We start from the raw sequence: 27,116 nt of genomic DNA, 5'->3' as shown, positions 1-27,116 counted from the left end.
TGAAGTGTGACTTCTCCTTTTATTTCATGTGCACAAATCTACTACATGTGTATGTTTCTGTTTGGGTTATCTTCCCTCTTTAAAGGGGGCATTCGTGTAAGAACAAAGACAAGAGGACTGGGTCTTTGCCCTGGTTGCTCTATGACTGTGGATAAGTTATCAACCCTGATGGACTTCAGTTTTCTCGTCAAGAGGATGCACTGGACTGGGGGATCTCTTCCTTCCAGCTGTAACATTCTATGATTCTCTAGGGTCTCTTTTAGGTGTGATGGACATATTCTGTATGCAATTGCTGGTGGTTAGATGTTTGTTGAAGGAATGATAAATGCACCTTAATATTTTGAGAACGGCTACTGGGATCAAACACAGCCCAGCACACTGTCAAAAGCACGTGGCTCCATTCCCCCACTTTTGCTATGAGGATTCAGAAGAACAACTCAAATATGTATGCCAACATAGGTGCTTCTTTTAAATATTAAAAATAAACTGCAGCAAACATTTTTACTTGTGGACCTGAGAAGTCCTGCTCTCATTTTTGTTCTATAACCTAAGTTATTTATTGTCTAAATTAGGGCAAGCAAATTATCCATGAGTGAATTTCCTTGAAACTGAAGATGACATTTAAATGTAGAAGTTATTTTCATATGAAATATTTTCAACAGAAGATATTTAAAAAAAAAAAAAAAGGCGACTACACATTCTCCTGCTTTCTTACCCAGGATACTTTACCTCTTTTTGCTTATGCATAATGTCATCAATAAGCCAAAGTTGTTACACTGTGTTAGACTAGATTCCAGTCGCTAGACTGATGATACTCAAAACTACCCGAGTACCTGGGTCTACTTGTCCCTCCACTGAATGTGCACCCACTTCTGTGTTGATTAACCCAAAAGCAAACGGAAGACCCTTGTCACCTTGTCACTCATATTTCCTCTTGCCAACTGTTCTACCTCACGATTGCCTATGAATCGAGTGGGCTCTAATCTGCTCCTTTAGTTTAGGTACATGGCTTGAGAATGGCTTCATCTTTTCAATTAAGCTAAACTCTGGGCTCTGTGACAACTGTTTTTTCAATCAGAAGCTGTTTCCATTTATTTCCAGACTCGTGGCTATGTTCCATATGGTGGTGTTGCTGGGAATCGGATTTGTAGACAAGTGGAAATTTCCTCTACTACCTATCAAATCTTCCAGTGAGATACCAAACGGAAAGGGGTTCTAATAACTATAAAGTTATATGGAACAACAATCATTAGTACTTCTCCAACTACTATGATTCCAAACTCCACAGAAAAATATACAAACTGAGCTGCAAAACTTCACTTCTACTTGATCAAATGATCACTGCATATACTTGAATTTTCATCCCGTAAGAACACATAAAACATGTAAATTTATACTGTGGAAGATGTGCACATATAGATGCATACACTAATGCTCGAGGCATTGAGACAATTTGAATATTCTAAAATATTAAATACAAGTAGCTGCTATAAAATATTTTAAACCTTTCACATGTCACTTATGTTTTAACAAGAATGGCAGGCTCTTCTTATGTGAAATTTAATATGTTCAATAGAATCACTTGAGTTTTATAAGCCATAAGACAAATGATACAATACTTTTCTTTTTCCATGGTTTTTCAACAAATACTCTTAACTCCGACATCCAGACTTAGGGAGAGAAACTCTCCCTCTTCTGTCCAAGTGTTTTTGCACAATGGGATAATTGGCTTCACTGAAGGCCTATTAATGTGGCCAGTTGGTAGAATCCTTCAGAGAGAAAACAGAAACCTCCCTCTGTCCTGCTAATCCCATGAGGGGCCTGTGAGGTCGACAACACTAACATTGCAGTCAGTTAGCAAGACACCATTCCAAGAGCAACTGTCCAGAATCCAAAACTTGTATCATTAAAGACAAAACAACAACAGCAACAAAAAGAAAATTTCAGTACCACTGGCCCTTGAGCAAAATGTGTTTGAACTGCGCAGATCCACTTATATGCAAAATTTTTTCGATAAATACAATACAGTAAATGTATTTTCCTGATGATTTTCTTAGTAACATTTTCCTTTTCTAGCTTACTTTATTGTAAGAATATATATAACATACAAAATATGTGTTAATCGACTTTTTATTATTGGTAAGCCTTCTGGTCAACATTAAGCTATTAGTAGTTAAGTTTTTTGGGGAGTCAGAAGTTATACCCAGATTTTGGACTGTGAGGGGGCTCAGTGCCCCTAATTCCCTGTTGCTCAAAGGTCAACTGTACTTCTTTGGTTCTCTCACATCCTTATTTCACAAGAAAGCAAACACTATAAGGAACTAAGGTTGGTACAATTCATTAACATCACTGAGAATTTTATATCCCTTCTTAAATACATCCACATTATGTCTGATTCTCAAAGCAATTACAACTAGACTGAGAGGGAGAGTGTTCATGGCTTATTAACCTTTAGAGCTCTGGAATCTGTTTCATAAGGAGACCTTTCTAAGTCCTAGGTCTTGCTTCCCTAACCCAGGCCTTTTTTTTTTTTTTTTACAAAGAATGTTCCTTGAAGGCTCCCATTTCCACGAGAACTTGCTCGGATTCTTTGCAGGTAAATCACAGGGAGAGGTGAGTTTCAGCTGTCTTAAGTGCAATTTATCGAGCTTTTGTTCATATTTAAGTTTGAATATATGTTATTTTTGAATCGAACTTTGTTTTGGTCTCGACCTCACCATCAGCTCCACTGTGCAGCGCCGCAAGGCATGAGTGCAGAGGACACACCAGAAACTAAAGGCTCTAAGTGTTGCCGCCAACAGGTGGACAAGATAATCATAACCCAAGACAATAATAACTTATTACAATGCACACAAATTCCACCTATAAAGAACTGTTCTAGGATTTATTTTATTGTATTTTTCCAAGGCCTTTTAATATATTTTAATGACTATACCTCAAAAAACTCAGAAGTTAGCAGTTAAAAAAATAAGATCGAGAACCTGTGAATCAAAAATCTAAAACCCCTGAGACAACCTTCATTTAACAGCCAATCCTGAATGGACGGACTCCAGTCTGGAACACTAGCACCAGAAATTATGATCGCGTTAAACTATTTAACAAGCGTCTTTACCTCCGGTCTGCTCCCATGAAATAGGTCTTGTCCCAAATAAGTCATCTCTAAAAAAAAATCTGTAAGTTCCATTGTTTTGCTCCAAAGCCTTACACAGCCTCAAAGCTATGCTGCGCACAAAGAACAAACTTATTAGCTGCATATACAACCGAGTCCCCTAAGTATGTTTTCAATCTCATCTCCTGCCGAACGACTCAACCCTCTTCTCAGTTCTGCTCCTGCTGGGTCAGCCTCACCAGCGCACACAGTACTTACCAAGGACATCCTGGACTTCATACCACCCTGGTGCTCTTGTTTGCCTGAGTCCCTCTGCCTGACCCTCCTCTTCCTGATACCTCTGAGTCCCCCTCAAACAGCACTTTCTCTAGGACACTTCTCAACTCTCCTGGGCTTAACTGAAAATTCCTCTGTATTTCAGTAGTTCCTGGATCAAAGCTTTACTTTAGCACTTCTCACACGGCATTACTTAAGAAAAAAGTTTCCCATGCCTTCGCTTTCTAATTTCTTAACTCCTCAAAGTTAGAGACTGTGTCTTCTCTGGGCACACGGGGGTCTAGCAGGTGGCAGAGACACCATCAGTACTTGCTGACTAAGGAAGGGAAGGGCCACTGGGTGATAGATTCTTTCTCTGGCAGTGACTTGGAGCTAATGCTCCCGACTAAGCTAGTGTGGATGGGGAGGGGACCTGGCTAATCATCCCAGATCAATAAATTAGGAAGACTGAGGCAGATCATCTGATGACCTATGTACAGGTCTCCCTTCCCCTACTTAATTTGCATGCTCAATTGAAAAGAAAAATTATAACTACTATCATGGCTGAGCTATACTGGTAAAAAGAAAGGGATTTTTCATTTTATTTACTCTAAACTGTGATACAAGGCACATGAGACTAGAAGGCTATGTAACAGCACTGTGGGTTTGTGCAAATCATTTAACCTCTCTGGGACTTCACTGAAAAACAGAGCCATTAAGGCTTTGGTCATCACAAAGCTGAGGGGCCAGACTAGACTAAGGCATTTTTAATTCTAAGATCTATGATTCCATCCATCCATCCATCCATCCATCCATGAATGCTTGAGACCTCTTACAGCTCTAATATCTACAATTCTTTCTCTTTGAAAGTTGGATTCAAAGAAAATATAAGAAGTCTTGAACATGTTGCCAATACTCCTACCACATCAAGAAGAGTGACTGAGGGAGGGTGCCAATGGCAAGGAAGGAACTCACCAACACTGAAGCAAGTTTCTCCAGGTGGCATTTGCTTGGGTTTGCTCCTTACGTGTTGTGTTGGGTTTCCTTGGCTGCATAGTTTGGGATGTCACATTTTAACATACAAGGGGCCAAACAGGTTGTCTGATAAGTAATTTTAAAAAGATTTGGAAAACAGACAGGGTGGATGAAATTCTACTAAATCATATTTGAGAACTGTCCATGGTAAGTAAACGCATGCAGACAACAGCCACATTCTTGCACACCTAGGTATTTGCTCTAGAAAAAAGGAGACTGCACATCTAAAGAAATACGTAGCTTGGACAGGTCAGGGATCATTCCAGAGTCTACCTTTGTTTCTGTTGCATGGGCTGCTGCCTCATAGCCATATACTGCATGTCTTCTTGCAGACGATTCAGAGGGGAATCTGGCTTGACACGAATCCCATAGTAATGGTACTTGGAGTTTCCTCTTCATAAAAGAACAACAAACATTAGAGACACAGAAAGTCAGTCAAACCAATATTAATCATTTAGGATGTCCACTTAGCTACACACTGGGAAAGATTAGGTAAAAGAAGCGTATTTATGTTATATATTTATGATCTGCCTGTTCTGGGTCACCTGTATATTTTTATGGCAGCTACATCTGAAGAATCAAAATAAGATTCTGAATCAGTTGGCTCAGGGCCCTGCAAAAAAATCTTTCCTTATAAACTTAAATATTAGTACGAGAGCCCACTGAGTCCATGTAAGTTACATTTTTCTTTTCAAATGTGTATTCTAAATTTAATTTAGAAGGGGTAATGGTGGAAAAAAAGGTCAGGCCAATAAAAATGCATCAAGAGGATAAAGGGTTGCACACTAGATGGGAATTTATTATAAAGTGGTAGAAAAGAGAAAAGAAAAGAAATCTTGATTCTACTGTCTTGGATACGTTCTCCATTTCTGCAAGTTCTATTACTGCAGGGGTGATGAAGGTAACTTCACTGATACAGAATGTTGTGGTGAAGTCTATTACTTACTATTTTGAAACATAAAAGGAAGCAGGTATTTAATCTATTGATTTTGAAATCTATTTTATTAGTCTCTGTTCTAACGAATTCATATCGGTTTTGCAGGCTGAATAAGATGTGTCACAACAGACATGGGGAACTTTCTCTGTGAAAATGGCAAATCTCCACCTGGATAAAAATTGTCACAATTTCCCCATGTTCATGAGAAAGACCATGTTTGCTATTAGAAATGACAAAGTTTTGCTCTGAATGAAATTTGCAAATTCTTGCAAAAATAACATTTTAAATATGTAAATTTTTGCAAAGGGAAAATAGTTTTTCACAAGTCTATATATAGCAAGACATCAGCTGCTTTTTCCATTTTTTTCTTTCATTTACAAAAAGAAATGCAAGAAGAGTGTGGATTAAATATTTTATATAAAAATAGAACAGAATTTTACTTCCAAAATTAAAGAACATATATCAGATGAAGCCTATATATTCAAAGACATTAAAATCTTATTATATAAATAATATTGCTATTTTTTAAAAAAAGTAGGGCATTTAATATCTACCTTGTTTTGGTAAAATAAAACAGTATGAAAACTTAAGGCCTTCTACTTGCAGAGATTAGATCTTGTCTCCAAAATCCACTGCAGAACATAACAAAAAAACAAAACAAAAAAACACCAATTTGTAGTGTTCTCCCTTACAAACAGGAGAAGGGTAGGGAGTAGAGTGGGGTGGGAAGCAGGAGACATTCCCCAGGGGAGGTAGCCAATGACAGCTACAGAGTAAAATGGTGTCTCTCTTATGTAGACCAAAATAGATAAAGTGTCTAGTTTCTTCTCCATTTCCTACAAATGAGCATTTTCATTGGGTTGGTGGGGAGATGGTTGGGGGAGATCAGCCATGTTCCATGGTCTTCTTTGCTTAAACTTAATTTTCAGATGGATTCTAACAAAAGGAAACTTTTGATTTGCCTTTGTTTAGAAACATGGTGATTTTATTTATTGTTTCACTTAGCTCCATAAAGTTGAGAAAAGGTCTAGTTTTGGTTTGAATTAATTCACTAGGTTATTTTATTGATGAACAAGTAACAGTTCTGCATATAGTTCATCAAAAAGAAAGAAGAAAGAAAGAAAGAAAGAAAGAAAGAAAGAAAGAAAGAAAGAAAGAAAAAAGAAAAAGAGAAAGAAAGAAAGAAAGTATCTGAGTTAGTTTGCTTCATGGTTTATAATGCTGATTTTCTTCCTCTTCCCTGGGTTAGAAGTAGTAAATGAATGAGAAACCACTTTCCGTGATAGAATCTATGGTGCTTTACCCTCATCGTTGTCAGTGATTCTACATTAGAGTTCTGCTGTCTTCGTAACATAGCATTTGCTTAAACTTTCCCCATAGGGTTTCTTTTCTCCTTATTCTTCTAGGCTTTCCTTTCCATCTCTAATTGCAAACACTACATACAATTGTAAAAGGAATAGGAGACATAATTGTTACATAGTAAGGGGGAAAAAGAGAACATCAGAAAGTAAAAGCTGCAATATTGCAATATGTACTTATAGAGTATGGATTCCACTCATTCACAAACCCAAACAACCCCAATTTTGTCCCTTTCTATTTTAAAGATGTGTTTCAAGGTTTGAATGGAGCCTCAAAATAGGACCAATTGAAATCCCTCTCAGCAACAAAAGGAGCACAACAATACCACTATTAGAATGCTGAATAAAGCCCAGAGTCTCAAAATATTGGCACGGTATGCATAACTACTGAGCCTTTGGCGAGGGGATAGTAGGTTAGATCCCCAAATAATGATTTTTGTGGCTCTGGGGGGAAAAATATGAGAGAGACAAAGAGCTTTTTTCAAGGGACTGAAAGCTTTAGTTCCTCCACCCGTAATAGACAATCATATTCTCCAGTTTAAAGTATACTATCTTTTCAAGTACAGGTAGAAGAAAATATATTTATGAGAGAACTGAACCTCCAGCAACCTGAAGATACAATCATCTGAAATGCAACAGAAAGGAGTATTCACACTCTGAATACATACAGACCTCGTCAATGCCATAAATCTGAGACATCCCCCCCTTTTTTTTAGCATACATTTACAATGAAGTCAATTACCAAGGGTCTCTTTGTTTCATTAACAATATTAAATACTCTTCACTAGAATACTAGGAAGCTGTGACTTAAAAACCAATGAGGGGTGTATCATCTAATGTTATATAGCGTAGCATCTTTATTTTTATACTTTTTAATATGGATTGCTGTAGGATTTAGGAAATCGAAAACATCCATATCCTTCTGCCCAGCTTCTTAAAATAATTATGTTATGATAATTTGTAAAAATTAGAGAAAGTCCCAAAATGAAACTCTACAGTTCCAAGTATTATGTTCATGATATTTTGATTAGTAAAAACACTCATATCTCTTTCCAAAGGAAAGAAATGAGAAACTAAGAATCTCTTTCACATTATTGGTTTCTGTGCAACAGAAGCATACTACATTTTTACTTCTACACATGTATGGTTTCACAGTCAAGAGTTTAAAAAAGGCTAATAAGAGGTTAAAAAGGACCATGTCATTACTGAGGGCTTCAAACTCCCCAATTTTTCAAGTTCACCAAATGATTTTTAACTGATCTCCAGAAATGAAAAGAAAACCTCAGCTTTAATTTCTCACTCTATTCAAATAGAAGAGTTATTTATAAAGACATTTCAATGTATTTTTGCCAGAGTCAAGAGATACATAGTTTTCCATTGACTACATCCCTTACTCATCTCTAGTCTGATTATTTTTAAAAAGAGAAAATAGTGATATATATTAATTTTTAAGGCACCATGTGCAAATATTCCACTAACAGTTTGACTTGCTGATTTCTGGATGATGTGAGAATCAACTCTTCTCAAAGCTGTGCTCAGTTACATTTAAGACAGTGCATCGTTCTGGCTTCACAGTATTCCCCGGATAATGAGAGACTGTATAAATTGAGCTATTTCCTTATTTTTTCTTTATATGTTATCCATAATCAAGCACTTTTGCTCCAACGATATATTGAACTGCTTTAGTTTGAAAGAGAGGGATTAGTTTGTGATCTTATTTTTTCGTACTAACCTAGTTCCCAATCTCCTGGTTCGTAATCCCATAAAAATTGACCTTATTAGTTTTCCAAAAGAAGCAGCATTGACTGGGTCCAGTTTGTGTTCCTGACAATGTCGTAGGTAGTGGTTGTACAACGTGCTTCTGGGAAGGCTCACTCCTTCTGCGGTCTCGTAATTGTCCAATAGCCACTGGAGCTAGTATAAATAAGACAGGGTAAACACAGAGAAACCAGATAATTTACCAAAATGTCCACAAGCCACTATAAATACAATACCCAGAAATACTTAGAAGATCTTCACCAAGCCTTGTAATACGGTAAACTGTTGTAATTCACAGGCTGGTATAATCTGACCTTGAAAACTCTGGGAAGTGTGCATTGCTGAACATAATTTATGACCTCAGACCATGTCCACTCCTTCAAACATTCAAGCACATGTAAAGAACACTAATATTCCCTGTATTGATTGCAATTTTGTAGACAAACACCTCTTTGGGGAATTCAGATAATCCCATTAACCGGTTGTAAATACAATTTATAATTGCTACAGTACAAGACATGTTTGTAAGCCTGGCAGCGTGGCACGTAATATGGCTTTAGTGTTAGTTTGTTTTAACACATGAACAGCAGGCTGCCTGGTATGAGTTTTTGTATTAAGTTTCTATTCATTTACATAGAATTTTAATTGACCTATGTAATTTACTCAAACAGGACAACAATGGTATTATCTACTGTGTCCAATTCTGTAAGCAGAAAGGAAAAAATCCAGTCATTTCTTCCCCAGAAGGAAAGAAATTCATTAGACACTGATTAAAAAAAAAAATTATGTAACTTTCGAAAAGCAATCTTTTATTACAATCATTGGAGTTTTGCTACCTCCCTGCTATGTTTCTTCATAATTTTGGAAGACACATTACAATGGTAGTTGGTAAAGCAACATTTTCTCGGTCTGTAGTTCACATTTTAAAGGTTTATGTTGTCCTGTATTTTTTAAAAATAATCTTTAAAGTATAGCAAGTGCAAAAAAATTTTAGAAAATATAATGTAGGTATGTATTACTGAATATCAACAGTAGGAAAATGAAATTATTAACTCGTTCATTCACTTATTTATAAAAGAGAAATGAAATAGATTTAAATGACTTTCTTAAGGTCACAGATTGTCTCAGAGCCTGATTGGGTTCCCAGCACACGTTTGCTGATTACTTGCATACTGGTTGTTATTTCCGTAAAGCAGCAAATACTTCACATAACTTGTCTCAACAAAATTTCCATGCCATATATAAGAGGTGTGATAAAGAAGTGATATTTTTACATGCAATTTAAATTAAACTTAAGTCATGAGAGCCCAAGAATTCCTGGCGCATCAACTATGAGCCAGTCAACGTGCTAGGCACCTAGTGATGTAGAAATGAATATGATCTCACTCCTGTCCTCTAGGAATTTAGGATCATATTCCAAAAAAGACAATACGGACACTCAAATATATTAAAGCATTTGCTTATATATTTTAAGATTCGTGAGCAAACTCAGAACCTGAACTCTCAGACTCTTAGTAAGAAAATTCATTAAAAATATTTTAGAATTATTGCCTTTAACTATGACAGCTGAATTGCCCAGAACCATTTTAATTTCAAATATTCCTACATGATGCTTATATTTAAGCATTAAACTTCATTTAATTAAACTTACGTCACTAAACTCACACTGATGTTGGCTCAGAAAATATGGGCACCAAGTCTACAAGTTAGGGCGGAGTACTTTTTTGTTTGTTTGTTTAAGTAGGCTCCACACCCAGTGTGGAGCCCAACAAGGGGCTTGAACTCACAAGCCTGAGATCAAGACCGGAGCTGAGATCAAGAGTGGGACGCTTAACCGACTGAGCACCCAGGCGCCCCCAGAGCAGAGTACTTCTACAAATAAAGTTCATGTTCTGGTCAGGGAATCTTGAAGTTCTCCGTGAACACTTATGCATATGAATATGTACGTTTAAACATACCCATTGCCTCTATAACATATACAACCCTCCCTTTTAAAAAGGTTATACAAAATAAACGTTCATTTACATAACGACAGAAAAATTAAAGGTCAAAAGAATTCTTTAGAGATGAATTAACTGTAACCTGACTGTCAGTAAAGGTGTTTTCCAGAGACATGGGATTTCTGAGTATTCTAAATAACACACAGAGTTAAGTTCACTTATCCATATTCATTGCATATAAAAGAGAGGGGAAAAAATGATTGAAAAATCCAGTTATTAAGGTTCAGATTAGTATTCTGCCTACCACAGTGGGTCAGGATGTCTCTAGCATTTCTTCATAAATTTTCAGATTCAGAGTCTGTAGATTATGAAGGCAACTGAAGTCGATGACACACAAAATATGGCCCTACAAACCTGCCTCGTACAATTCATCCACGTGCAGCAGTAAGATGAATGGCATCTGAAGGCATTGCTTCCTCACTTGAATGGTGTTGGGGAAGCTCTAGTGAACCATATCTCCCAGAAATGCTAGCTCTTTTTTTGTGAGCATATACTAGATGAAGCCTTCCACTGGTATTCTAAATATATAGAGAATCTAGAAATATAGGGCAGAGACTCTAGAAACATAGAAAGGAATATTCTCTGAGAAGTTCAGTTTCTTGAGATGAGGGAATATAAAGGAAACACCAAAAAAGAATCCTCAGAAAGGCAAACGTATAAAAAACTCTATATATTTTTGGGAAAACAGTATTTTGCAGCTGAACTAATGAAGTGTTCACATCCATAAGCATGGAACACACAACACGTGTAAGTCAAAAATACCAAAAATATGTTTGTATATATATTATCTTTGCTTCCTCATATAAGGCATACTGTCAAAGTCAAAGTAATATGATTTTTAACAAAAATAAATAAATAAAAATAAAATATCTCTTTCTTTGCTAATGAACAGAACACAGATCTACATAGGAAATGTTAATTGAAAGGATATTCTTTTTTCAGAAATGGAAAATGATTTTATAACATGAACTTTATAACCCAAAGTATGCAACTGGTAAAAATAGATCTGATGCAAAATACTTTCAATAAGCTATAAAGCAAATAAAAATACTTTGTTTAATGAGATACAAATAGAAAATTTCCGTAAACTGCCTCAAATGTTTACTAGTTTTCTTGCAATATTTAATTACTTAAATGTAAAGACAGGTATCTAAAAATGACAGTTTACTATTTTCTCGTGATAAAGAAACTGTCTTGTAGATTAAAAAAAACCTGAAAAGCAAATCTAATAATAAAATATTTGAAGGGTATGATCTTAAGATGTCTTTTATAAAAGTGAAAACTAGTGCAAATATTGAAGTTCAACAGAAAGTATTTTGAGTCCAAAGGTATGTTTACATATATAAAAGAGTTAATCAGACCATTCTTAATCAAAGAAAACTTTCCACAGAAATAGTGAGATAATGACAGCAAAGTTGTCTTAAAACACTTCGAAGCCTGGATAATATTACTCAAGCCCCAAATGAATAGAGAAAATGAAGTTTTTACTGGATTGGCTACATGGTCCTCTGAAATGCTCAGCAAGTCAAAAAAATCTGGACTGACTACTTTGCAAACTTCTTTTATTGTATACAGTTTTATATTCTTTTTTTTTTTTTAAAGATTTTATTTATTTGACAGAGAGAGACACAGAGAGAGAGGGAACACAAGCAGGGGGAGCGGGAGAGGGAGAAGCAGGCTTCCCGCCGAGCAGGGAGCCCGATGCGGGGCTCGATCCCAGAACCCTGGGATCATGACCTGGGCCGAAGGCAGACGCTTAACGACTGAGCCACCCAGGAGCCCCCAATTTTATATTCTTATAGACTCTTCATTTCCAAGCCAGTTCTTTAAAAAAAAATCTGAGTTTATTTGCAATATGTGTGTGTATGTACGTGTCAACAACATCAGTTGATTTGAAAAACTCTGGAAGAGTGGGTGTTCGGATGACCATAACTTTGACAGTAGCAAAGGTACATTTCATTCCCTGCCCCTTATTTGCAGGAGGAAGAACATTTATTCCTTGCCAGAAGGCTGGAGATCGCTTGGAAGAGCAGGAGACTGAGTGGAGGTAAAAAACCCTGAAGGCTGGAGGCTCCAGCTAGGAAACCTGGGGACAACTCTACCACCTAAGTGTAGTGCTCCTTAGCTCATTCTATAAGTGGACATCGGTTTAGGAGCTATCGCTTAGATTCTGAGATTCAGCAGGGGATTATCATGTGCATTCTACATGCCAGTTATTTCACCTTCAAGTTTTGACACAGTGATGAAATTGTAAATCAGATATTTGAGTCTGAAACACAGTATATGAAAGGATTAATTTTGTTGTGAGAGAAACCTGGGCTAAGTGTAACCTAAAGGCATACACCTCTTGTGCTGCCCAAGGGAAGTTAAGGCTTGTTACAAGGTATAGTTTCCTTGGGTTTTGTTTTTAATAAAATCCCTTTGGACACTAAAATTCAATATCCTTAACATTTAGCAATTTGGAGCTAAACTATTACTGTTTCTTTTACTCTGTTATAAAATGCCATAAAATATTTGTTTACATCTATGGTTTTTAAAAGCCCATAAAATACCGTAGGAACTTTTAACCTTTATCTTTAAAACTTGATTATTCTACTAATGAACTAACACAAATTCATGTAAGGGTGGAAACCAAGATAATTGCATCTTTCAACCTTTGCATTTAATCTATATTAATCAGGGTAGATTAAGGAAGATGAACAGTTCCTATTTTTCCCAAAGGGAAATACTGATTGACAAATTAAAAAAAAATACATACTGCATTCCCCAATTAACATCTAAATGTAACATTTGGCATTTTTTCCCAGATGGATTATTATCCATTAGGATTCATTTGAAGTTCAGTTCACTGATGATATGCATTTTGACAGGTCTTATTTCTGTCATAACTTATATTTACAATACACCAAAGTCAAGGGAAAGTGAGTATAAAACAAGGGTTTGCTTTGAGCTGAATATATTTCAGTAGCTAAAATCAGCAAAAATCATAAAACAACAACTTGCTACATTGTAAAAGGTATAAAAAATAAATACCTAATGCTTTTTATATACTTTAGATGGAATTTCTTAAAAATGCACAAGTTCAAGAACATTATGTGGAAATTGGGAACAATTAGTTTAAGAACATTTCTGTGTTCAAATTTGCAATCTAAAATACCTTACACTGGATACAAAATAATCATTAAGTGCCAATTTATATTAATTACCATTGAGAAGGAGTATAAAATAAACTTAAGTCTGCAATGATAGTCTGTTTTAGGCAGATGATATACATCATTTAGCCCCAATGCATCTTCACATACAAAAGATTTGGAAATAAAAATATTTAAGTAAAAATTATTATACTAATAGAGTGAATTCTGTAAAGCTAAATCAAAAGTACCATTCTAAAATACAAGGAGATGAGTGATATCACCCCTGCCTATAATTTTTTTGAAGGATTAGATTATTTGGAGAGAAACAAAGTTGTCTATTCTTAAACTGAAGGTTGCCTGTGGGGCAGTGATTGAGTGATCATATACTTTCACTCAAATGGTATGCAGGGAGAAGGCCACTCTATGCCAACGATGTTCATAAACAAACTGTTAGAAGCATGCTTGATAACAAAACAACGCATGCATGAGTCCCCCAATAAATGTACACATGACAGGCAAAGGTACTGAGAATACTGAAGGTAAGATAAGGTCTGTTCCCTTCTATTACTTGTTTCTTAGGTTCATCCATTGAGCAAATATTTAGGAAACTTCTACCACGTACCAGGTACTGCTCTAGGTACCAAGGATGCATCAGTGGACAAAACATATAAAGTCCTTACTATCTTGGGACTTTAACTTGTCAGTATGTATTTACTGTCTGCCTGCATGGTGTTACTACTGAAATAATTGCCATTATGTGAATATTGACAATAATAGAAAAAAAACATGGCACTCAGTGTAATTATACTCAATTTCTGAGTGGGGCGCTATATACGGTATGAAACTGAGAAGTATATATACATTTCAACTTGGAGGATAATAGCAAGATAATGATAAAAACGGAGTAGCAGTACTAAGTACTCTTAAGGGTAAGAAAAGGGGACACAAAATTCAACACCCCACTCCACCCCACTCTGTCTTCTAATACGTAGAAAGAAAGGTGAAAAACAAAGTAATCATGTTGGATTCTACTGACAGGAGATTATTTATTTGGTTTAACCCTAATAAGAATTTTCTGAATTACTGTGAATAATCAAATGTCTAAAGGGAAAATAGGAAACCCATTCTATCCCATATTCCAAAATAGAATGACAACAGACTTTCTGCTCAAAAATCATGATTAAGATGCCACTTTTGAAACTACTAACTATAGGACACAAAGTATTAATCAGTTCTCCTAATTTTTTCCCTGCTGAAATCGATCCTCTGTAGTAACTGATAAGTCAGGGAAGTATCATCATAAGGTTGGATTCATGTCCACTTTAAAGAATCCCACAAACCTCAAATGAGTCTATATTATGTCCTATATAGTGAAGGATAAAGGTAACTTATGGTTTACTGACATTTAAGATATTAAGGATATTTTTTTTAAGAACTTCTCCACTAAAATTTTTCTTTACAGGTGAACATCACCAATTAAATCAACAGAATTTAAAATGCCCTTAGCAGGTGGTTATCAACTAGAACACATGCAGTAGCTTATTCCAGTTATTTGGCTTAATCTAACAAAAATTAGGAGCATCACTAACTTTCCACGGACAGAAAAACAACAGGATTCTTGTTATGTCTTCAGGGAGAAACCTGACTGGTCAGCAGAGACATGATCCTTCCTTTACTGTTTCTATACCGTCTGTAGAATCATTGGTATTTCTAAAGACTTGACCATAAATGTGCGTTTAATGAATTTAACTGCCTCAGAGGTGTAATAAAAACAAATCAGGACATCTAGAGAGAGATTATCACTGCATTCGCAACATTTATGCCTTTATGTCCACCGTATATACTGAAAGGTCTCTGGCGGTTGGAAAACACTATGGAAGAGTTGCCGTGCTATGTAATAAAAAATATGAAGTCACAGAGTAACACATTTATTTGTTGTTTGTGCAGCTTAAGCCAAACATTCATTAACATTAAATATTACTTCGTGAGTTTTACAAGAGACTAATAATCTCAAAGAAACCCCAACATATCTGAAGAGTTTCCAACAAATCAACAAAAATATACAAAAAAAATGTTCTTATGCCTGCATTATTGTTCATGGAATACTAATAAATATACGAATTTAAGTTAAAATTAAACATATCATATATTTTACTAAACTGCATAATTCAAGTGAAAATGAGATATGAATTGAATAACAAAACACAATTTCTTAGAAGTCTGATAGCTCAAAAAGGTAACTGTAAACGTCAGGTGTTTTTTTTTTCCCTTATGTCCCTGTACATTTTTGACTAAAAGTGAACAACATTTTTACTTGCCATTTTCAAAACACAAACACCAGTTAGTCATTACCAACCCCCTAAAAACATACACCCTAATAGTGTACATTAAACCAGCCTTTTATCACAACTATAAATTCATGCTAACACAGCAGGGATATACTGATGAAACATATAAAAGAGTGACATATTGCATACAAATTTTCAGACAAGGGGGAAAAAAATCACATTCCTTAAACTGTTTCAAAAAGAAAGGCCAAAACATATATTATTTTGAGATTTACAATCTATAATTTTCAACAGAATTGCAGACATTCTCCAAATTGGCTAACCTGTTTTTATTTGCCATGATACTTCCCCTTGAACAAGAAAGAACACACAATATTCATCTAAAAACAAATGTGTAAAACACATGGAAGTATTTAGTGTTATGTGGGAATATAAAATTTAAATCTTTGAAAAGTCAATTATTTAAAAAGCACGTGAAAATATTATCTGCAAACTAAAGGTTTTAGGTTTATTGAAAAAATAACAATATCTCATTTCAGTTGGGTGATCCAATTTTAGACTTTTCACTCACAAAATATGGGGAAGAATGTAAAAATCATAATAACTTATCTCTCAGTTTAAGAATACATTGTCAGTTGGGAGGACAAACTAATTTTTAGTGTATTGTCATTGATATTACTTTAGCAGAAGATCTGTCTAAAACAGGTAAGTCATAGTTCTATTTACTTTTTCCCATATATTCAGAAATCATGACAACAAAATAATTTTTAATCATCATTTCCATTGGTTCCCCGAAATTTGAAAATGTTTATAGTTTCACAAAACTGTCATTGTTCTTCTCAGACTTACCAGTGTTACAGTGATGGCTGCATCTGGTAACAGTTAAAAGCATCAAGAAATAGTAACAATGATCCTGTTTAATCTCAATTATTAGCAATTTATGGCTTATCTAGAGTCTCATTTCTTCTCTTGGCCCAGCTTCATTTTTCTGGAGGTCTCAGGACCTGAGCTCACCTAGGTCAGTTTCTTGCCTATCTTATATAGTCTTACTGGTAAATAAATCATTTTCAGACAGTTTACCATTGCGTTGGGTATTAATCATCTTTTTCCACTTAAAGAATATTACTGGTCATACAAGTAGACACGACTGTTTCCCTGCTTCGGACACAGAGATGCGGATCACAAGCATTTGCTTCACAATTAATATCAAACCAGAAAACTTTAAATATTGAAAATCCCCATTAATTAATTTTCACAAGTAAATGGCAGCTCGGTATTAACTTGGAAATGTTACATCTGTACCAAAACAGCACAAAAACCTAGTAAAGCAGTATATCGGGACCTCCATTTTTGCATTTTTGTTTTTTGTTGGTTTTTTTTGTTTTTTTTAGATATTCCACTGTATAAAATAGCCATTAAGGGATACAGAGATCATAGGGGGCTGAGAAAGGAAGGTTAAGAAGCAAAATAAATAAATAAATAAAACAAGCATTTAGAAGCAAGCAACACATGCAGAACAAGCAAGAGATTAGTTTACATGAAGAAGAGGCAACTTACATGGCTGTTGAGGAGAGAGCTTCTGTGAGTGGACAGACCGTCAGACTTTTGCAGCGTCTCAATCGCCATTTCAATCTGATAATAGATGTCATTAAAAAAAGGGCTCAAGACAAGATAGTAATAAAAGGCTCACCAGAGAATTTTTGATAGATTCTCTAAAGTTCAATTTCTTCTTCAATGGTGGCTAATGAACAGCTCTCAACTAAATGTGTCTTTCCCCCATCTTCCCGCCCCACCCCCCAGAGAATAAAATAAAAATAGACACACTAATGAAAAGCCCGATCGCAAAAAGTACACCCTTTTTTTAAACATTCTGTAATGATGATCAGAATGGAGGCCTGAAGATCAGGAACCCCAGTGGATTCTTTCTAGTTATGAGAAAATGTTCTTGACTTTCAGAGTTCAAGATGTGGGATGGTAACCACTCTAAAATAGTCTCCCACCTAAAGGGTATTTAATATTTGCTCTATTTTGTCATGAAAGAAAAATTACCCTGCAGATTTTGTGTTTAACATGCATTAGTATTTTAATGCAAATGTACAAAGACCCCTTCATTAAAGTTCAAAAGCTACTAACTCTACCCATTCCTCTCTTAACCTTGTATTAAAATTTGGAAGCGGAGGGTCATTAGTATGAACAAACACTACGATGTAATCATGGCCCCTACATTATATTTTAGGAAGTGGTGGTGAGGCAGAGCTATTAGAAATGACAGCAGAAATGGAACAAAAAAGAGAAAATAATTCAGAATCAACAAAGAAAAAGACAACCACAGAAACAGTTTTACGCCATGTAATCTCAGCATACCACGAGCAATCATAGCATCGTAATTAAACAGCAGGTGCCAGTAATAAATGGGATGCCCTCTTGATAACCTCATATTGGAAGATGTCTATGTCTTGGCTCCTAGTGCTAGGGCACGTACCATAAAATCAGGTTCTGAACACACTCTATTTGGTTACTGGGTTATATTAACAATATTAACTAAAGTTAAATTTAAAAATCACATTATGTAAGAGAGAAAATTGATTTCATTACTTTTATTTCTACTGTGTGATCAAATCTACATATCAGTAGAAGGAGCTATAAAGAATACTTAGTGTTTTCAAATGTAGTTAACTTACTTCTATTTTACAGTGGCTATGGAAATTAACGATACCTTGAAATTCTCACATACCATGTCTTCCCACCAACACAAAAACGGTGGACGGCAATGTCCATAGCAAAGTTTTTTTTCCCCATCAACTTCCCAATTGCTCTCTGGTGGAACTCTATCCACAGACTGTCCAGTCGCAATTATATCAGCATTAAATCCAATTTTCTTCCAAGCAACTTGGGAACTTAAATAGCTTTCATTCTATTTTATGTTATTTCCACAAGTTACTGGTTCTTCCTCCCTAGAGTTAATAAGATAGAATACTGACAAAAATGTGAGGCTAGAAATTATAGAAAAAAAGATTCTTAAAATAAAGATTATAGTAATTCATAAGATGATGTAATACAATTTGTTTCACTGTTAATTTCTTTTGGATCACAAAATTAAGTAAGCTGGCTTCTAAAACACTCTCCCTGCTGGGTGGAATGGTCACATAGTTTACCATCCTATTTGAAAATCAACTGAAGAAGGTGATATCATACTAGTGAAAAAAGACACATTACAGAAAGAGCAACGTAAATGTAAAGGGTAATGAGTAAACAAGCATTTTACTAAAATGTTAAACTGCAAAACTATAAAGGACCTCGGTAGTGGGTCTCTTAAAAGGGCATCCATAAGTGTTCTTGTTTTCAAAGAGAACACATATATCAAAAAAAGAGCTGAAAAGCCTCCCCCTTATGTGACTTTAGATCACTTCTATGAAGAATTCACTCAGAAGTCTAATTTACTACAATGCCCACATTTTCTTTCAAGTTTGAGCGTGGAGAATTCGAAGTTCTATTTCAGTCTACTAAACAAAAATAAAACGACCTGCGTCGTGTGATTCTCCATGTTGAGATGAAAGGTGAAAATGATCAGAGGTGTCACTGCAGTGGTGATGGTGAAATCCAGGTCTGTGTGTGTTTATTAATCAGGAATTTTAATTTCTTTAGGACTAAAAGGATTCGTGGTCGCTGTTTTTTATCATTAAAAAGTGGGCATGGTAGACATTTTCCATTTCTTCCTTAAACCAGTGAGGCTTTAGACGATGATTATACAGGAGGTTATTTTTTGAAAAGTCAATGCTCTGAACTAAGGTTCAGTGCCCAGTTGTACCTCTTACTGAATAATCATCCTGAAACTGAATCACCAGGAGTTTACACATCCTCTCTGCAATTATCTGCTGCTAGGATATGTGGTGCTTGGGAGTTGAGGCTGGTTCAGGTGACCCTGGACTATTGCCTCATAATCAGCTAAGAAGCTATAGCAACTCTTCTGAGATCAAATGGTGGGATGCTCCATCCGAAATGAGATGTCCGGCCTGGAGAGACAGGTTTTCAGAGCATTAAGTAGGATTACTGGGGTGAATGACACCAAGAAACTCCCCGTGTGAAAGAGCAGGTAAGAAACGGCTGTCCATTCCCGACAATCTGGGCACATGACTTCCTAGAAAAATCAGTCTTTCTGGAAGATAAAAGAAGATCCTCATCACTATACTAGGGACGATTTTAAAACTCTCCAGATTCACCAGCTTAACACAGGGCTCCCATGAGAATGGGAATTGACTCTGGGGGTGGTTCTCCGCCAAAGACAGGAAACCTTGCTTCCATCCTCCTGCAAACATATTTTCAGCAATGGGAGAAGAGGATTTTGCGCTGGGTTTAGGCAGGCTGCTGCATCTCACTGGAGTGGCAGGAAAAAGCAAGAAAGATAAATGAGACGTTCTCCAGCTCTGGGAATCCCATGTGGTCTCCAAGCCTCAGAGACAGCCCCCACAGAATGCCTAGCCAAGTCTGAAGAGTCAACGCGCAGGTAATGAGAACTTCCTCCACTCATAAGCCAGATTTCTTTCTGACCACACGGCAGCAGGAAGATGCAAAGATCTCTTTGCAGTGTGTTGTATGACAAGGTACTACTGAGCATCATGTGAAAAATGGGGACTGCATGGAGAACCTCGCTGAGAGAGTCATTGACCATTGACCTGAAGACGATTCAGAGAAATCACGCTTCATCAGGGAGCAGGGACCCCTGGGAGTTTTGCTGCCAGTGAAGCTTAACTTGGGTGAAGAAAGAGTAAAGGGACACCAGCCGCTATATTAAAAAAAAAAAAAATGTTTGGGATTGCGTCACCAGTTAGTCACTAGAGGATTAAAATGAATACAGGTGTAACACTCAGCTTCCCCAACCAAACACTGAGTTCTCAAAAGACTGAAAGCCAGGGAATGGTGTAAGTGGGTTTCCTTCACTTGGGCAAAAGACACCCCATACTAAGGCTGAAGTGCTAGTTAGAGACCATACCAGCTACTTCACTTCTGGTACAGAAAGTAGCATGATTACAACTGTGATAAAAATCTGACCACATGACAACAAGCAAACCTTAGTTCTTGGGTGGCAGATTTTGTGTGTGTATGCGTGTGTGTGTGTGTGTGCATGGTAGATTTAAGAAAGAAAAAAAAACCATGGTCTCTGTAAGGCAGAAGAAACCCCTGTTACTTTGAGAGTATAGCAAGTTTATACATCTGTGGCAGATTGCATCAGTGAAGGAAGTCTTTCCTGATTTCTCAGCAATTAGGATCAGAAATTCAGAAGAGGCCAGGGAGGTGCTGTATTTCATATCCAGGAGGAAAAAACAAACAAACGAACAAAAAACAATAACAAAACTCAGTGGAGCTCCTACAAAAAGAGAGCAAACCCTCTAAGAAGGCCTTAAAGGGGATAGGGTACCTATGATCTGATGGGGGATAGATACACAGTATGACAAACATGTGGCCTCATACCCAGGCTCCAAACTCTTTTAAAGTCACTACAATGCTAATGCTGCCTTGTTGGAACCGAGGACAGGGGGAGAGTCTCCAACCACCCAGGGTCACCCTGAGGCTTGTACAATATCCAACCAAGAATCAGTATCCCAAAAAGGACTTCAGAGGAAAGTCCCACCCAAGCCCTTAGGAAAAGAGGATGGGAAGAGGAGAAGAGGGGGTCAGATGGTGTCTGGATGTCCTCCCAAGCTCAAAGAAGGGAACAATATTGTACTTTTTCTAAGGCAGCAAATACTTTTAAAGACAAAGATGAAATAAGAAAAAAACCATTTTTCCCCATCATTTATAATTCCCCATTATTATTTACCATTGGTATCTATCGATCCCCATAACATTATGGATGGCCCTTTTATTACTATAGGATGGCCCCTTGTTTTGCTGAGTTGCTCTCAGGCTTAGGTGCTCTGCTGGTGGATCGGGAGGTTTACAGGAGGTGGGGATCTGGGAAGACGGAGGTCAGCGTCCACCTCACCCGTGCAAAGAATGGGCAGACTGGTGAGAAAAGAGAAGTACAAAGAGGCTTTGAGTGACTGTGCTCTGGAGAGTGTGATGCTAAAGTCTCAGCTTTTTCCCCTACAAAATCTTCAGTAAAAGCTCTACCGCTCCCAGATACTCCAGGTACGAGTAATCAAGGCTGGCTGGAGCACAGAGTTCATTTAGGGGCAGTGGGTAATGTCAAAAAGGTAAACTGCAGTTTAAAATGCAGGAAAATGTGAAGAGGTGCCGAGTCTTTTGCATGAGTTAGACAGGATAAAAAAGAGGCCCCCTTGGACATGTGATTTATATATCCATTTATGTATGCCTATACAATGACTCAAATAGAGTATCACACTGTGGACAATTAGGGCTCTCTCTTAATGTAAATATCAACCAGTCATTCCACTACATGCTAATAAGGCAGAAGGAAAAAGAATAATTATATCACCTTATTCACTGGCTTTATAGGTCAAGGCACATTCTCTTGACTCTGAAATGGCTTTTTAATCTATTTTAAAGATTAAAGGTCAAGATTGATATATTCAACTACCACTATAATTAAAATTGGTCTCTTGGTAGAAGCTATTTCCTTTCTAGAACTGTTAAAGAAGGTGATTTAAAAATAGAAGTAATATTATAATGCTTTATGGTTTATAAAGCCTTTTTTACATTAATTCTCTTGCGATCTTCAGAGCAACTTTGTGAAGTGGGAAAGGCAAGCAATATTATCTCCTTTTCACAGATTAGAAAATTGAGGATCTCTGGGATTGAGGGATTTTCTTGAGATTACACATGTATTAAATATGAGACTGGAATACAAGACTTATCCCTCGAAGTTCAATATCATTTTCATTTTATGCAAATACAACATAAATACAAATCATGGAATATTTCAAATCAAAATATCAAATATATCAAATGAAACTCTTCTGGGGAGTGGCTTGCAAAATTAACATTTGCTAAATGGTTTACTGTTAACAAACAATAAAATTACTTCCTAATAGAAAAGGGTTTAAATATGATTGATTAAGTATTACTTGAAAATGATTTCAAAGTGATCAAGTTAAAGGCAACAAAAAGTTTTAAATGGATAGTCACATTTTAATCATCACAAAAATAGCTATCTTTAATGTATAATAATTGCATTTTCTTGTTCATACATGTTACTGTATTAACCTCACCAATTAACACAGCATTTTTTTTTTCTTTGTGAAAGAATGATAAATTCTTTAGAGAAACTCAATCAAGAGAATACACTTAAGACTGGAGATTTCCTTTGGGGTAATTGCTCCCCTGAACTCTTAAGACTTCACATTTTGAGATCAAGTAAAGCAGAAATGTTTCTACTTGGTGGCTTTTGTTCAGAAAAAGTATCTGTGATGACCAACATGAACACGTAGCCACCACACTTATACTGCTAGAAATGACAGCCTCCTGGTGTATGTATGGGGCACAGGCGGGGTGGGTGGGAAGGACTTCCTACAGGAAGGACTCCAACCAGGAACATCAGAGGAAAGAACACTTTCATTTTGTATTTAGTCTCTATAATCACTCTAACACAGTGTTTTTCAAAGTGTGTGCCTTTGAGAGCACAACAACAACAAACAAGAACACAAAACAAAGCTAAAGCTCCACTCTCCTCTTCAATTTGCCCAAAGCTGTGCTTTTCAGAATGTAAGGTGCAACCCGTTAGTGGGTTATGACATTAATTATGTGGGTCCTGACGGGCATTTTTTAGAAAATCAGTGAAATCAAATAGAGTAGAAAATAATGAGATGTCCCTGCACAGCGTATGCGTAAATATTCTGTGGAACTCTGGTTTCAGACACCTGTATATGAATGACACATGTATATACACAATCACATATGTGTATACATCTAGATGTGTACTCATGCTCATGAATGTACGTATGTGTGTGTGTGTGTGTGTGAGCATGGGGCCACAGTGCGAAGATATTTCTTATTGTGGGTTATGACCCCAAAACTTTGAATGCTCTGCACTAAGCAGTTAAATCAGCTCCCTGCAGGTCACTGGATCCCTTCTTCTAAGGCTCTACTGAGGATGTCTCTTGGGCCCAGGAGGCCTGACAATGCAGATGGTAACACTCCCCCTGAAGCTAAGGCTCTGAATATGACACTGCTCTTTTTATACGTTCAGATGATACAGAAATCAAGATGGAAATACATTGCACCACAGTGATGTTGAAAAGAAGCTTAACGCTGACAGAGTCAGGACACGTTGTTCCTTTAAGTCTTAAAAAAAATTAAAGATGTCCAGATGACACCCCCCCCCCCCCCCCAGCCAGCTTTGGTTTCTGTCTCCTCTTGAACCAGAAAGTAGCTAATGAGGAAATCTTAATCTTACATGCCTAAGCATTTAGAGCAAAGAAGTTTTAGGTCTTGCAAGTGTCTATATAAAATCTTCTCCATTCACATAATTTTATGACATTTAGAGAAACATTTTAAATTGTTATGCTTTCAACATGAAGTTTTGGCAGTTTTGTACCACCTGAAGCTATTCTGAAATATTTATGAGGAAAAGAAAAAAAAAATTTGGCTAAAAAACCTTGCATAAATTGAATGTGTTCTGAGAATATCTGACTTAAGTTGGTGGATTGAAACCAAGACTGCTGGTTTGGTTCCTCTGATCAGTCTGTACAGCCCACATCCCTCCGCCCTCCCTCACCGGGACCTGAAAGACTGGCATTATCAGTTTGTGACAATGAAACTATTTTCTGAGACTTCGATTCCATAAGCACTCAGGGCTAGAATTACCCTTTGGGAACCTGCTGGGTTAGAATTAAGTGATAAGATTTAAGGCCAAGTTTACATTTTCAAATGTGTAAGATTTCAAATGCCTTTTGCAGATTCTTCCGAGTACTAAAGCACATGTTCACTTTGTATTTAGTCTACATAATCACTAAAACGGAGGGTTTCTCCAAGTGTGGCCCTGGATCAGTATTAGGGGAGTCACCCGGGCACTTGTACGAAATGCAAATCTTGGACCCTTCCGCACACTGAATCAAAAGCCCCGGGGGAGGGCTCCAGTGATGTATTTAGTCAATGCCCCCAGAGAAGGCACACTCAAGTTGGAGGAACACTGCAGTAAAATATTCTCAAAAATTTTCTTCTTTGTCAGGGTCAGATTGCAATTACTACTTCAGGGAGAGTAAGCAGGGAGAGGATGGGCATCCATTACAATGGTGCCAGGTAACCCTACTTAAAGAGCGATTTTGAAGTCTAAGTATTATTTGGATTTTTTGCTTCTCTTTCACTCTCTTCCTACCCAATCCCATCCTAACTTTAGGCAATTTTGCAATTTATCTTAGCAACATAATCAGAAGATAAAGAAAATTTTGGTGAATCTAAAATTAATCAACGTATAACACATTAACATTTGTGATTTAAAAAATTAATGTGGTAAGAGAGAAAAGTGAAAGGAACCACTTTAGAGAAATCTGGAGGCTATTTGTGGATTTCCATTTTTGCCTTCGAGGATTAGGCAGCTTTCTGGTAGGCCAGAACTGGCTCCAGTACCCATATTGTAAACCTTTATACTCCCAGAAGCACATGCCTGGTCCACACTGCTGGCTCAATAAATGTCTGAGTGAGTGATTAAAGAAAATAATCCAGATTCCAAGTACGTGAATACAAACACAAAACATTCACTTCTACTCCAAAATACTGAATAAGAGTAGATCCAAATATCTTTACTAAATTTAATGCCAGTTTCTGTTCTCTGAACTTCCCACGGTCTAATAAAAGAGGACTTTTTCCAGGAACAAGATTGATTTCGTTTGAATTGTGACACCTCATCGACAGTCTTCATACTGGGCTCCTAAAGAAAAGGGTGTGTCAGCTGCATGCATTCAGGGAACATGACCAGATAGATACACTTTATAATCATCAAGGGCTTGCTTGAGATTTTTGCAAATAATAAATCACTTTTTTCAAATAGATAATGTATTCACATGTCTCCACATTTTTTTTTTCTTCATGCATTCTTCTGGAGATATCTTTGTGCTTATATAAGCATATGCAAATGTATGCTTCTATTTAAGCCCATACACACTACCTCTTGTTTTTTCACTTAACAATATGGAGATCTATCCATCTCTCTAGATCTCTATGTATGTATGTCTCCTCTATGTACAGATGCATCCATACACACACTGCCTCATTCCTGACTGGCTGTATAAAATCCCACTGAATGAACAAATGCACCAAAATTTATTTAGCTATTTCCCTGCTGATGGACAATTAGCCTTTCCCCAATTTTCCTGTTATAAATAACTCTACAGTGAATATGGTTGTTCACGCAGCATTTCACATATGTAAGTGTATCATCAGTAGGATAAATTACCAGACGTAAACTCTCAGGGTCAAAGGATATATGCATTTTCAATTTTTATAAAAATTTCTATAGCGCTCTCCAATCCTGTCTGTGCCAATTTAGACTCCTCTCCACAGCAAGCCAGAGGGTTGGTTTCTTTACACCCTTGGCAAGCCTCACTTACTTTTCCAGCTTCACCTGTGTGAGAGATAAACAACAGTCTCTCTTTGCAGTTTATTTTTCATTTCCTTTTCAGTGGGCTGCTCATTCATATACTTTCGCCATTTTTTGGTCTTTTCCTTTTCTCTCCTGGATTTATAAGAGTGCTCTATATGTTAAACAACTTAATTCTTCAGATACAATGTCTCAAAACTTTATGCCATGTTGTTTCACTGTTGCCTTTATTTACTGTGGTTTTTGTCATAGGGAATGCTGCCCCTTTATGTAGTTGCTTTTTTTGAGATATTCTTGGTAGCTTCTGGATTTTACATCATGCTTCACCACTATGAAAGGATAACGATAAAATGCATTTTCCCATCCAAGTGAAATTAATTTTTGTATAAGGAGTCAATGGATGGAACCAATCTACTTTTCTTTCCTAAATAGTTATTCAGTTGTCCCAAACATCATTGATACATACACCCTTTCTCCACTTACAGGCAATGCTACCTTTACTACACACTATATTCCTACACTCTTTCAGCCTGTTTATGGTCTTTAGTCCACCACTGGTCTATACGGATCTATTCACGTGCCAACAATCCTGTTTGAATTATTATAATTTTATAATATGTTTGAATCAAACTGTAGGGCTGTTAATACCCTACTCCACTCTCCATTATTTCTCTTTTTGCAAAATTTCTTTCACTATTCTTGCACATTTATTTATATAACAGCCTTTCTTGTAAAAAGAAGAAAATC

General features: G+C 36.6%; 1 protein-coding gene across 4 annotated transcripts in view; it reads right to left on the bottom strand.

Annotated features, from left to right (window-relative positions):
* Positions 1-27,116, bottom strand: part of RFX3 (regulatory factor X3) — a 302,075-nt gene that overhangs the window by 68,246 nt on the left and 206,713 nt on the right. For 2 of the 4 annotated variants that reach the window (XM_054509150.2, XM_064579884.1), the window contains 3 exons: positions 17,432-17,506; positions 8,427-8,608; positions 4,673-4,792 (listed from right to left, as the gene is read on the bottom strand). In XM_054509150.2, coding sequence (XP_054365125.1) covers positions 4,673-4,792; positions 8,427-8,608; positions 17,432-17,506 — 377 coding nt within the window. The remainder of the gene's footprint in view (positions 1-4,672; positions 4,793-8,426; positions 8,609-17,431; positions 17,507-27,116) is intronic. The other 2 variants (XM_064579886.1, XM_064579885.1) reach the window with 2 other exon arrangements.

The sequence above is a fragment of the Mirounga angustirostris genome, unplaced genomic scaffold (genome assembly GCF_029215605.1).
Source record: "Mirounga angustirostris isolate CCGP_5_RB_7025 unplaced genomic scaffold, mMirAng1.0.hap1 SCAF_15, whole genome shotgun sequence".
Lineage (NCBI taxonomy): Eukaryota > Metazoa > Chordata > Mammalia > Carnivora > Phocidae > Mirounga > Mirounga angustirostris.
The sequence above is the reverse complement of the archived record's forward strand: the minus strand, read 5'-3'. Positions and strand labels throughout refer to the sequence as shown.